Source organism: Nicotiana tabacum, chromosome 6 (genome assembly GCF_000715075.1).
Source record: "Nicotiana tabacum cultivar K326 chromosome 6, ASM71507v2, whole genome shotgun sequence".
Lineage (NCBI taxonomy): Eukaryota > Viridiplantae > Streptophyta > Magnoliopsida > Solanales > Solanaceae > Nicotiana > Nicotiana tabacum.
The window spans coordinates 210232400-210244889 of NC_134085.1; the positions used below are offsets into that span (position 1 = coordinate 210232400).

Here is a 12490-nt window from a genome sequence, read left to right on the forward strand (position 1 = left end):
TTTAAAAAAATAAAAATAAAAAAATTGAAAGGATGAGGAAAATAGATTATATTCTTAGGATGCTAAAACAAAGACACTAAACTTGAATGCTGCAATTTGTAAGTCAGACTAAATAACCATTTAAAAAGTCAAAACTAGTAGAATAATACAACTACAAGCTAAAAGCAAAACTGTCTAGCTCTCTTACGAGACCTCTGTGCATTCCAACCTTCTTTGCTATATTATTCCTACTATCGCATATCAACATCACTATCTTAGGAAATCAACAACAAAAGGAAGGGAAAGAGGGAACCTAGAAACAGTTCTCTAATCCTTATTTCTAACTCTTTATTTCAACTAGTAGAACTTCCCCCACTGACTTCTGTGCTAAACCGTGTAATGTTGCTGAATTGTCTCAATGTCAAGTCCCTTGAGCTTCACCACTGATTCCACATGCCCCTTTAGAGTATGAAGCTCTCTTAGCCTATTAACAAATGCAAAACAATCGAATAAGAAACTGTTGGAACTTAGAAAATCAATACAAACACTATGCAATTGAAAATGATCTATGTACCTGGCAACTTCAGCACGCCTCTTGGCCTGTTCGGCTATTTCAGACAATTCCTTATAGCTTTTGTTGTCGAACACCTGGGAACTATCAGGAGCTTGAAGTCCATGCAATGTGCGTTGAGCCAACGCCCATTGTGCCTCTCTTTCTCCCCTACCATAATCCTTCTTGCTTGTGAAAGCAACCTGCACCGGTGTGAATAGCAGGAGAGTGTCATAACATGTTAGGTGATAAATAATTTGACATGAATGTTGATGTGAAGTACCTTGTTCTCCATCATATTATTCCAGGCCCTGCCACTCAAAGTGTATCGGATGGCGAATTTTAAAATATCCAGAGGTATGTAGAAAATAATACTGTAAAGCCAAATAACACCAGCCCAACCCCAACCAATACCACGAATCCTAGCAAAACCCCAGTTTGCATATACTGCAATTATGGTGGCAACCTGAAAATAATAATCATTAGAGGTGAAGGAAACTACAAGTATAAGATAATTGGTGTTCTCAACTGGAATCTAACCAATCAACTTACCAGTTGTGCTATAGCAAAAGCAGCTAGCAGAAGGAGACCAGGACGTTCTACATAAGACCAACTCCTTGACCTAGTTACAAATATGAGTGCCTGACTGACGATGCTGACCTGAAGATATAGTGCTGAATTGAGCTCATGTACATTGTCTCTAATCGATCTTACACCAAACTTGTCCTGCAAATACAGCGCCAAGTTGAAGGATGAGATGGGTATAATAAATATCTAGTGGATCAACAAGCAACATGAGATAAAGGTCAAGCAATAAGAATGGGGGAGCAATTCTATTATATACTGAAGAAATGTTCACAATTTACTTACACTGAAGAAATTTGACTGGTGAGCAGCCCAAAAGAAGATAACAGTCATAACGGCTAGGTAAGTGCCAAGAACTATGCCAGTGGCAAAAATTTCTCTCAGTTTCCATGAGTCAGGCATGGGTGACGGCTTCACCTTGTCTTTAGATATGGTCATGATAGTTCCGTCATTGAGAATGGCAATGATAAGAACCATGAAAGGTGAGAAATCGAACTTCCATATTAGTGCAATGAGCATGAAGCCTAGCACGATTCGGATGGTTATAGAAACAGCATAAATGGTATAATTCTTCATCCTCTGAAATATGGCTCGGCTGGTCAATACAGCACTCACTATCACACTTAGTCCGGGCTCCGTGAGAACTATGTCAGATGCACTACGGGCAGCATCAGTAGCATCAGCTACAGCTATGCCTATATCTGCTTTTTTCAAAGCAGGGGCATCATTCACACCATCTCCAGTCATACCACAAATGTGCTTTCTTTCTTGGAGCTTCTTCACAATCTCATATTTGTGCTCTGCACAGTTGTTATTAAAATCAGGGAGGGCAGGTTACTAACAGTAAAAGATATTTGGGGAAAACAAAGGATGGAGAAAGTTACCTGGAAAGACACCAGCAAAGCCATCAGCCATTTCAATGAGCTCATCGACAGGGAGGTTAGCAGTATTTTCATCCTTGTGCTGCCCCAAGAGGGAAGAAGAAGGATACATGTTTGTTCCCATACCAAGCCTCCGACCAGTCTCCTTGGCGATGGCAAGCTGATCACCAGTTATCATTTTGACATTGACGCCAAGGACAAGAGCGCGCCTTATTGTCTCTGCACTATCATGCCTTGGAGGGTCAAAAAGAGGCAAGAGTCCTACAAAGAGCCAAGGCCCTCCTGGACTTTCCTTTGTCCTCTCTGGTACTGTCTGTATTTACAAAGAACCAAACACTGGCTTCAGTTTGATGCACAAAAGAAATACAATACTAGAGACTTTGCTTTGTTAAATTTCACCTGTTGAGCCACTGCAAGAGAGCGAAGACCACGATCAGCAAACTTGTCAATGACGGAGTGAACTCTCCTCTTTACATCCTCGCTTAGGCCACAAATCTCAATGATCTGGTAAAATAAATCAAATGTTCAAGCTTACCAACTCAGTTATAAGACAGAGAGAGAAGTGTCAAGTATAGCTTACCTGTTCAGGTGCACCTTTGCTAACCCTATGCCAATTGCCATTGGCGTCTATGTAAGTAATAGCTGTGCGCTTGTCTACAGGGTTGAAAGGCAGGAAGTGCACTTCTTGGATCCCAGCTCTAGCCTAGAGAGCACAAATAAATCTAAAATTCAGGTACAAGTAAGTTGATGAACTTCTCTAATGATCAAAGCTGCTAATAATGCATATCAGAAGTGCATGGATAAATTTGCCTAAAGCACGCAATACACGTGAAATTAAGTGAAAGTATGTTCCACAACCAATTATGAGCAAGTTAGAATTTGATACTACTTTTAATTACTACCTCTTTGGCATCTGCCAACATTCCTACAATGCAAGCATCAATAGCATCCTGGTTTTCCACCCTTGAAGCTCTGGCCCCAAGAAGAATAACTGTATCTTGGTCAATATCCTTTGCGAAAACCTGTACCACCCCTCCCCAACAAGACAATCTAGTTAGCTCACTTTTGGGCTTATTGCTTCAAACACTATACTAGAACGGCGTGTTAATTCACCAACCTCAACTAAGTTTTTGTCTACTTCAAGCTTGTTCAATGTAAGAGTTCCTGTCTTGTCACTACATAGTACATCCATTCCAGCCATCTCTTCTATAGCAGTCATCCTCTTGGTGATGGCACCTTGTTGCGACAACTTGTGGGATCCAATTGCCATAGTAACTGATAATACAGTAGGCATAGCTATTGGAATTCCTCCAATGAGAAGAACAAGCAGATTATCAATTCCATCTCTGTACTTTCTGTGCTGAATTGGGTACATCACCAATATCTCTATGACAATTCCAACCAGAATGGAACATATGCAGAAGTTTCCTATTGCTGTCAAAACCTGTCAAAATCAACTAAATCAGTTGGAAAACAAAAAAATGCCGAAAATCTTATACAGTTCTAAATTCTAATATGCTTTCAAACCATCATCAAATATAAAAAATATTTGGAAATAATTTTAGAATCAGTGCAAGAAATTTTGCTGGTCAACTTACTGAAAACATGGTTTGTTAACGTGAAATTCAACTTTTCGATCAGAATTCAGTACAGAGAAACATGTCAAATTTTACCTTCTGGAAGTGGCCAACATTATTGGTACTATCAACAAGGTGAGCAGCTTTTCCGAAAAAGGTACTGATTCCAGTGGCAATGACAACAGCCTCAATTTCACCTTGTTTACAGGTGGAACCAGAGAATACTCCTTCGCCTGGGTTCTTAGTCACGGGTAATGACTCACCCGTGAGAGCAGATTGATCAATTTTGAGCGGATCACCATCAAGTAGACGAGCATCTGCTGGTATGATATCCCCCAACTTAATACTTATCACATCCCCGGGTACTAGCATTGCTGCATCCATCTCTTTCCAGCTACCATCTCTCAATACCTTTTGAAGAAGAAGACAGAAAATTCACTTCACAATGAATCTAATTGTAGTTTATTTTTTAAATAACTTTTTACCTTTGTTATCAGAATTTACCTTCGTCTTGGGAGCAAGGCCTGCCATCAGTGCTGCTGCAGCATTGCCCGCATTGTTTTCTTCAATGAAGCTGACAGTGGAGTTGATGACAAGCAAGACAACAATACCAAGGAAATCTTGCCAATCTGGAGGCCTATTCTGCATTTGATCATCGCAAAACAATAAAGCTCATTGATAGAAACAGATAAAAAAAACAGTACTATTATTAGATGTGTGTACAAACTGAGGAGTGTGTGTTACTGTTTTCGACAGAGAACTAACCTGTCCATTTGCCAATGCAATGGCAATGACAGCAGCAACTTCCATGACCCATGACAAGGGGTTCCACATGAAACCGAAGAATTTTAAGATCTTGTTCTCCTGTTTTATATATGAGGATTCAAACAATTAGGTGTCCCTATTCTAATCAACATAGAGCAGAAGAGGAAACAAAAAGCAGTAAGATAATAAAGTTTGCCTTTTTCTCCTCAAGTTTGTTTTGGCCAAAGACAGCAAGCCTTCTCTCTGCCTCATCAGATGCCAATCCCCCCTTGGAACTTATCAATATCCTAAATACATCATCCACTGGTATTCTTTCCTGTATACCAAAAAAATTGTGAAGTTTAGGAGCATAAAAAGCTTTAGATTTCATAATGTAGATCAAACTTCTCTTTTATCTGATCGTATGACTGCCTCAGATCACCATTATCAGCTAAGCTTATAAATCATAAGTACCATTCGATTGACAAAAGTTACTTAGAAACGTGAATTAAACAGCCTTATTCAGTTGACATATTGGAGGAAAATCAAAGAAATATGGACAAAGTCTGTAACCTGGTCGAAATACATGTTAGAAACTTCTCCCGGTAACAAGATCGATTCATAATTAGTACATACAACTACATAATCAGAGTTGGATGCAACGTTGCAAAACCGAGTTCATCTGAATCCAATACTTTCGACGCCGAATTATGTGTAAAAATCAGAGGCAGATCTAGTGTAAAGGTTACAGGTTTATGTGAACCCAATAACTTTTTGTACTAAAAAATTCATTAAATGTTGAAATATACTTAGCTCGAAACCCAGCCTGTTTGTACGGTTATTATTGTATATTAGTTCGACATCATTGTGGAAACCCATAAATAAACGTAAAATTCTGGATCCGCCTGCGATAAAGATCCACTAAAAATTACAATAAATACTCCATAATGTTGAACCCGTGATTGAAAATACAATGGTTTCAATACTAAAAATCTTAAAAGTTGAACACATAGAATTTATATCCTGAATTCACCTCTCAACGTAATACATACAAGCATGTGCAGCGGAGCATTACAGAAGAGATCAAAGTTGATTTTCACATTTCGTCACGCAAAACACAATCATACAATCAAAGTTATCTCCAGAAAAGCAAGAATATAAAAACCAAAATTCAAGAGGATGAAACTATATGAATATAATTAATATCGTGCATGTAATATTATCGTGCATGTAAGAACAGAGATAGGGCCGTACGAGATCGACGTTCTCCTTCTTGATATCATCCAAGCTGACGGTTCCCTTCTGATCCGCCATTGTTACTCTCTATCACACACACACACTGTAAGCTACCACTAACACACACACAGACACACAGAGAGTCTCTATTCAGGAAATGTCCCTCTTGAAATCATTATATCGCAGCCAATTTATGATTCTTGTTCAACTTTAACCGATTGATAGAAGTTTGTGCTCGTGAGACTTGCTCTCCTTATATATTACGTTTTCTAGCTTGTGCCAAAATCCAAATATGTAACTCTGATTCTTAAAATATTGCGGATTTTTAGATTAGATTGAGGTTTGAATTAAAGTGGTACTTGAACTATTATAGTATTAGGAGTCCATTCGTAACATTATTCAACTTTTTCTCTTTTACTTAAGAGTAGTCCATACTTATTAGGTTACGGAAATGTTGATTGAGTAAAAGATATAAACCAGATTAAAGTAGTAAATTACTCCCAGCCAAGTATTCTAAACCAATTAAAATTAGCGGTAATACTAATTTCTTTCTCTTTTGGTCTCTCTCTCTATTCCTGACCGTTCCGTTTGCTAAGGCACTTCTACACTCAACTTTTAACTCATTTTTATTTACTAGTTATTTTTTTATTTTATTTTTTTCAGTTTTCAGGTTCGAATAGAATAAGTACACATATCTACCGAACCCTCTGTAGAAAAGAACCCTTCTCTATGTGTAGCGTAACGAACCCTGCTCTAAAACAAAATAAACACCCCCGTCTTTCCTAATTTGTCTATTTAGTTATTCACAGGAAATGTAATTAGCATTTGTTCTGTTTTATTTTTATATGATAATTCGTATTTGATTGAAAAATATTATGAAAAAATATTATTAAATTTTTTTACTGTCCTAAAAAAAGAGGAACTATATAAATTAGAATGAACAAAACAATTTTTTCTGAGGGGACCCGTGAATTGTTTTTCCCGGGATCTTTACACAAATAGTCAGTCATATTCATTATTTGCTTTTTTAACCCATGTACATAGTTTATATATTGATTGTACATAATTATACACATATAATACATAAATTATGCATATATTATATCTCCACTAGCTATTGTTAGTTTAAACAGCTGGCTGAGCAATTATTTGTGTTAATTTTGCAAAAGTAAAGTAGTTTAAAAGAGATTAAATTGAGAGCCTTGGGTTGAACCATTCGGTGTATAGAGTGGACTTGCAACTACTGACTGCAACTTCAATTAATCCTACCTAATTAGTGCACTAATTAACAGGACCGTTCTAGGTTTTCTCCGGTAGATATGTGTTTAATATCCTGACTTACACGTTTCGATTGAATATTCATAATTGGTTGACGCAAGATCTGATATTATTTTGATTTTTAGGCGTGACATTTTTGCTTCTTTAGTTTAAGTGGACTATTAGCCAAAAAAATAAAAATAAGTGGACTTATAGTCATTAGAGACTGCGGAAAATGCGAACTGAATATAACTTGGCCCAAGGTTTTGGTGGTACTAAAGTCCAGCATCTTATGATTCGGGGGATTTGCATCAATACTCGCATTTTGGGCCATGTTTTAATTTGTGCTCGCTTTGCAAAAATAATTGTAAGCGTACCTACTTTTTCGCGTAACTTCAGCATACGGGGCTGGAGTAACAAAGGCAATCACGCAAAACTTCAGCATTCTAGTAGACGGGCCTGAAGTAGCAAAGGCAGTGCTGAAGTTTTTTAACCTGGATAAGATGCTGAAGTTATTTAGTTCATTTGTAAAAACTTCATCACTAAAATAGCTGAAGTTTTTTGTCCTGGATTCATTAGTTTTGTCATAAAGCTTTTTCAAAAACTGACAGATAATGCTGAAGTTATTTAGTTCATTTGTAAAAACTTCAGCACTAAATAAGCTGAATTTTGTCCTGAATAAGCTTTTTCAAAAACTTTAGCAGAAGATGCTAAAGTTATTTAGTTCATTTGTAAAAACTTCAGCACTATATAAGCTGAAGTTGAATCCATAAGACCATAAGCAAAAACTTGAATCCAGCAAAAACTTTATAAAAGTAATTGTAGTGAATAGTATTTTGTTTGTTGTGCCGTAAAAGGAATCTGGCCACGAAGTTCAACTTTTGGTCACTACGAAAATAGAAAAGTATTTAATTATCGAATTGTAGTTCATTTTAAATCTTATGTTACAACCAGTGCAATATTATGGCAAGTGCTCTTTGGTGTATGAGTTGCAGTTTAAGCAAATGATGGATTTTTTTTTTATAGTTTTCATCATTTGCAGATTAAGGCAAACTCTTCAGGCTTATCTTTAGGCAGGATTGGTGTAAGTTGTTGACTGCAGCTTATGCATATCACTAAGCTGGGTTTTTTGAAAGAGAATGTAATCGGATTCCGTCGATGTTGAGTCTTTGAAGAAGAATAAGAAAACGAAGGAGGAGAAGGAGGAGGAGAAAGGGGCTGAAGTTGTTTAAAAACTGGGTACAAGTTAAAAAATTTTAAAAAATGGGTATAGGTTAAATGGGGACGACCAAATAGGGCGCGCCCGAGCAATTTTTATTTATGATTCGGTATCCCAGGTCCAACAAGAGATTAAAAGGTTGAGGGAAAATTGAAGGCAATTTTGCATTTAAGATGGACAATAATTGATTTAAGGAGAGAAACTAGCTAAGGATTCCAATCAGCTAATAAAAATATTTATGTTAGTAGGATAAGAATTTATGTTAGTACGATACCTAGAGTGCAACTTCAGCATCGAGCCGACGGAAGCGGGATCGGGCGCGAGGCTTGACTCTCAGGTCATACCCAAGAGGGGCAATTTCAAGTACCTTGGGTCAGTTATACAGGGAAATATGGAGATCATCGTATAAGGGTGGGGTGGATGAAGTGGAGGTTAACGTCTAGAGTCCTGTGTGACAAGAAAGTGTCACCGTTACTCAAAGATAAGTTTTATAGAGCGGTGGTTAGATCTGCCATGTTGTATGAGGCTGAGTGTTGGCCGGTTAAAAACTCACATATCCAGAAGAGAAAAGTAGCAGAGATGAGGATGTGCGGGCACACTAAGATGGATAAGATTAGGAATGAAGATATTTGGGAGAAGGTAGGCGTGGCCCCTATGGATGACAAGTTGCGGGAAGCAAGGCTTAGATGGTTCGGGCACGTTCAGAGGAGAAGCCCTAATGCCCTGGTGAGGAGGTGTAAGCGACTGACTTTGGTGGGTACGAGGAGATGCATAGGGCGGTCTAAAAAGTATTAGGGAGAGGTGATCAGGTAGGACATGGCGCAACTTCAGATTTTCGAGGACATGACCCTAGAAAGGAAGTTGTGGAGGTCGAGCATTAAAGTTGTAGGTTAAGAGGTAGCTGTGCATATTTCTACGGTGCTCCAGAGTGAGGCCAGTCTGTTAGGATTTAGTTTTAGACTGCTAGTGGTTAGTTTTAAGTTCTCTCTACTCTTTCATTCCTCTTAGTGAAGGGTTTTATCTTCGGGTTATTATTGTCATTTTCATCTATTTTCTGGTTCTTAGGATGTTGTTATTTTTTCTATAGTTTTTATTAATGGTACTGATATATTTCTTCTTTTCGTCTTCTTGAGCCAAGAGTCTTTCGGAAATAGCCTCTCTATCCCTTGGGGTAGGGGTAAGGTCTGCGTACACACTATCCTCCCCAGACCCCAGTAGTAGAATTTTACTGGGTCGTTGTTATTGTTGTTATTGTCTCTTTTGAATTTGTTTGCGGGAATGATTCCCCAGCTCTTAATATGTCACATTTCTTGTTTTTCTCGTGCCTCTTTGACATGGCAACTTAACATCCATTGCAAGATATATTTCTCTTATTCATCAGTGTAAACATTAAGTACGAGTAAGTTTTAACTTGTTTATCTCTCCATGTCATGTCGGTTTGATACATTGCAAAGGCATAAACATGGTGTCGAAATAGGTATCACATGACTTGAGGGGCCTCTTTGTAAATAATAGAAGATTAGTGGTTAGTAGAGTTAGTTATTTTGTTATAAGGATAGTTAGGAGATATTATTATCAGTTAGTATAACGATCCAACCGGTCATTTTAAGAATTTAAGCTATGTTCGGCAGTGTAAGGTCTTGAATAGCTTCATATTTTGTGTATCGACTTGCGTGCATAGTTGAATTCAGTTACCAGATGATTCGGAGTCGAATTGGAAGAATGAATTTAGTTTTGGAAGCTTAAGCGGTGAAAATTTAATCGGAATTTGACTTTTATGTAAACGGCTCTGGAATAGGTTTTGGATGATTTCAATAGTTTCGTATGGTGATTTGAGACTTAGGCATGCGTGCGTCCGGATTCAGATTTGGATTTGGAGTTCTGTAGGGTAATTTGAGGCATTTCGGCAAAAGTTGGAAAAATTGAAGTTTGAAAATGTAGAAGTGTGACCCATAGTTGACTTTTGTGATATCGGGGTTTGAGTGCGATTTCAAGAGTTGAAACAGCTCCGTTTTGTCATTTGGGACTTGTCTGCAAAATTTGGCGTCATTCCGGATTGGTTTGATAGGTTTCGGAGCGAGCTTTCGAAGTTGGAAGATTTGGAAGTTCATAGTTCGATTCATGGCGCGATTTGCATTTTCGGCATTGTATTATGTGATTTAAGACCTCGAGCGAGCCCGTGTTAGGTTACAAAACTTGTTTGTGTGTTTAGAGGGGATCCCGGGGGCCTCAGGTGTGTTTCAGGTAGGCTAGAGGTCATTTTTCCTTATTTTTGAACTGTTGTTTCTATCTTCTGGTATCCTTCTTCGCAATCGCGAAGTTACCTCGCGTTCGTGAAGGTCTGCCTTTCCCCTTCTTCGCGTTCGCAGCCCCTCCTTCGCATTCGCGTAGTAGAAATTAGGAGCTGGGGGCTGGTGGCTATTTCTTCTTCGCATTCGCATCATTCTTCCCGTGTTCGCGAAGCTTCTGTTTCTTACTCTTCGCGTTCGCGTCCTTCCACTCGCGTTCATGAAGGGTCTTTCTTGGTAGCCTCAACTTTCTTCTCCGCGAACGCGACCTTTTCTTCGCTTTCGCGATGCATAAGGACCTGGACATAATATAAGATCTTCAAATCGAGGGTTATACTATTTTTATCATATCTTGACTTGTAGAGATCGGTTTTGGGCGATTCTTTGTGGGTTTTTCAAGCAAATCAATTGGGTAAGTGTTCTTCACCTAGAATTAATATATCCCATAATTTTATCTTTATTTTTATCTTTTAATTTGTGTTTTGAGTTGAGGAAAATGGTGGTTTTTGAAGAAAATTTTCAAAATTAAAGATCATGATTTGAGGGACGAAAATGTATCGGAATTTGATAATTTTTATATGGTTGAACTCGTATAGGAATGGGTGTTCGGGTTTTGTGAAATTTGTCGGGTTCCAAGGTGCGGACCCGAGGGTCAACTTTTGGACCGATTTTTAGATTTTGATAAAGACTGAGTCTTTATGATCTGGAATAGTTTCTTATGAGTTTTATTTGTGCTTTGAAGTTATTTTGGTTAGATTTGAGCCGTCCGGAGGTCTTTTCACCCGAGAAGTTCATTTTATAGTATCGGTCTGTCTTATTTGAGGTAAGTATCTTGCCTAACCTTATGGGGGGGAGGGGATTTCCCCTTAGGATTTGAGTCTTCTATGTTGATTGTAGTTCATATACGCGAGGTGACGAGCGCGTGCTCGAACTTATTTGTAGAAAATTAGCCTTTCAGGGTTCTTAGGTGTCACGCCCCAAAAACCGAGGGGCACGATCGGCGCTCGACCGGGTAGCCCCCAGCCAATCGAACCTGGGTGCCTTTCTTATTCCACGTGATACCCTGCGTTTCCATTACCCATTAACCAAGTGAAATAGCCATTTATAAATTTAAACACATTCTTACGAGATTTACATGACATACATAGTTACTTAGCATGGTTTACAAGTTATACTGCCCAAAATACATAAGTACATAACCCACATTTCCTGTCTACGGAACCTCTAGAGATACAGAAGAGTGTTACAATACTTGCCGGTAACAAGGCTCCGGCTATACCTTACGCAAATACCAAAATAAAATTTTCAGGAGGATAAGCGGCATGAGCCACGCAGGGCCCCGAGAGGAAAGAGGCTCACCAATTCAATTGACGGGAGGTGAAGGAGTGCTACTGTCGGTGGGCTGGAGTACCTGCTGTGGATCCACCTACAATCATAACACGAATGTAGCGCCCCCAGCAAAAGGGACGTCAGTACATTTGAATTGTACTGGTATGTATGAACAAACTTTACCCCAAGTAAAATCAATAAATACATAGATAACAAACAGTAATAGAATCAACAATCAAATGCACATGAAAGGAACAACCAAAGCCAAACAAGTTTCACAATCTCTCCTTTTCCCTTTTCAACATTATTTCATCACATCAACGATTTCACAACTTTCACATATTTTCATTTCAATAGTGATTTCTATCACTTTTCCACCCTTATTACCTCGGCCACCCTTATCACCACAACCCACACCTTATTACTTCGTATTGCAGCGCGCAACCCGATCCCACCGGACAATCATATTTCACACAACAACAACAATTCACAAAGAGTGTTCATAAATATCAATACCAATTCCAACATATACAATAACCCGTACACAATTCAAGCCACAACAATAATTGCCCACACCATGTCACGTATGATGTTGCCACTGTTGTTTTAATTGTATCAATTACGATTTCTTTCCATCGTTTGTTCCACAGCTCTTACCACGTAACACATTCATACCCACACGCACTTGTGTTATTGCCATTTTACTCACACCATTATAACGGAAAACTTAACCAACAACGTTCAAGGCACATTAATCACAAGAATTTCACAAATAGTCCACATAAGTAACACATACCAATTACTCGTACACCAACAAGGTGACTTTACAAAGATTAAAGTTAGCC

The 12490-nt window shown here is 38.4% G+C and overlaps 1 protein-coding gene across 1 annotated transcript; it reads right to left on the bottom strand.

Moving 5' to 3' along the window:
- Window positions 1–95: 95 nt before the first annotated feature.
- LOC107830081 (plasma membrane ATPase 4-like) lies at window positions 96–5833 on the bottom strand. Its single transcript, XM_016657566.2, has 15 exons — window positions 5571–5833; window positions 4534–4653; window positions 4338–4436; window positions 4077–4214; window positions 3669–3983; window positions 3113–3439; window positions 2898–3017; window positions 2576–2698; window positions 2395–2499; window positions 1999–2308; window positions 1400–1914; window positions 1082–1255; window positions 813–995; window positions 554–732; window positions 96–463 (listed from the first exon to the last, which is right to left on the bottom strand). The coding sequence occupies exons 1-15, from the start codon at window positions 5628–5630 to the stop codon at window positions 367–369; spliced, it is 2865 nt and encodes a 954-aa protein (XP_016513052.1). The 5' UTR covers window positions 5631–5833; the 3' UTR covers window positions 96–366.
- Window positions 5834–12490: the final 6657 nt, after the last annotated feature.

What these genes read in the sequence shown, in the direction of transcription:
- LOC107830081 (XM_016657566.2), bottom strand. Translation starts at nt 5,630, where the DNA reads ATGGCGGATCAGAAGGGAACCGTCAGCTTGGATGATATCAAGAAGGAG. An exon ending in AGAAGGAGAACGTCGATCTC is followed by an intron (nt 4,654 to 5,570) that starts GTACGGCCCTAT and finishes TTTGGTATACAG; the next exon opens with GAAAGAATACCAGTGGATGA. An exon ending in CTTTTGCTATAGCACAACTG is followed by an intron (nt 996 to 1,081) that starts GTAAGTTGATTG and finishes TATTATTTTCAG; the next exon opens with GTTGCCACCATAATTGCAGT.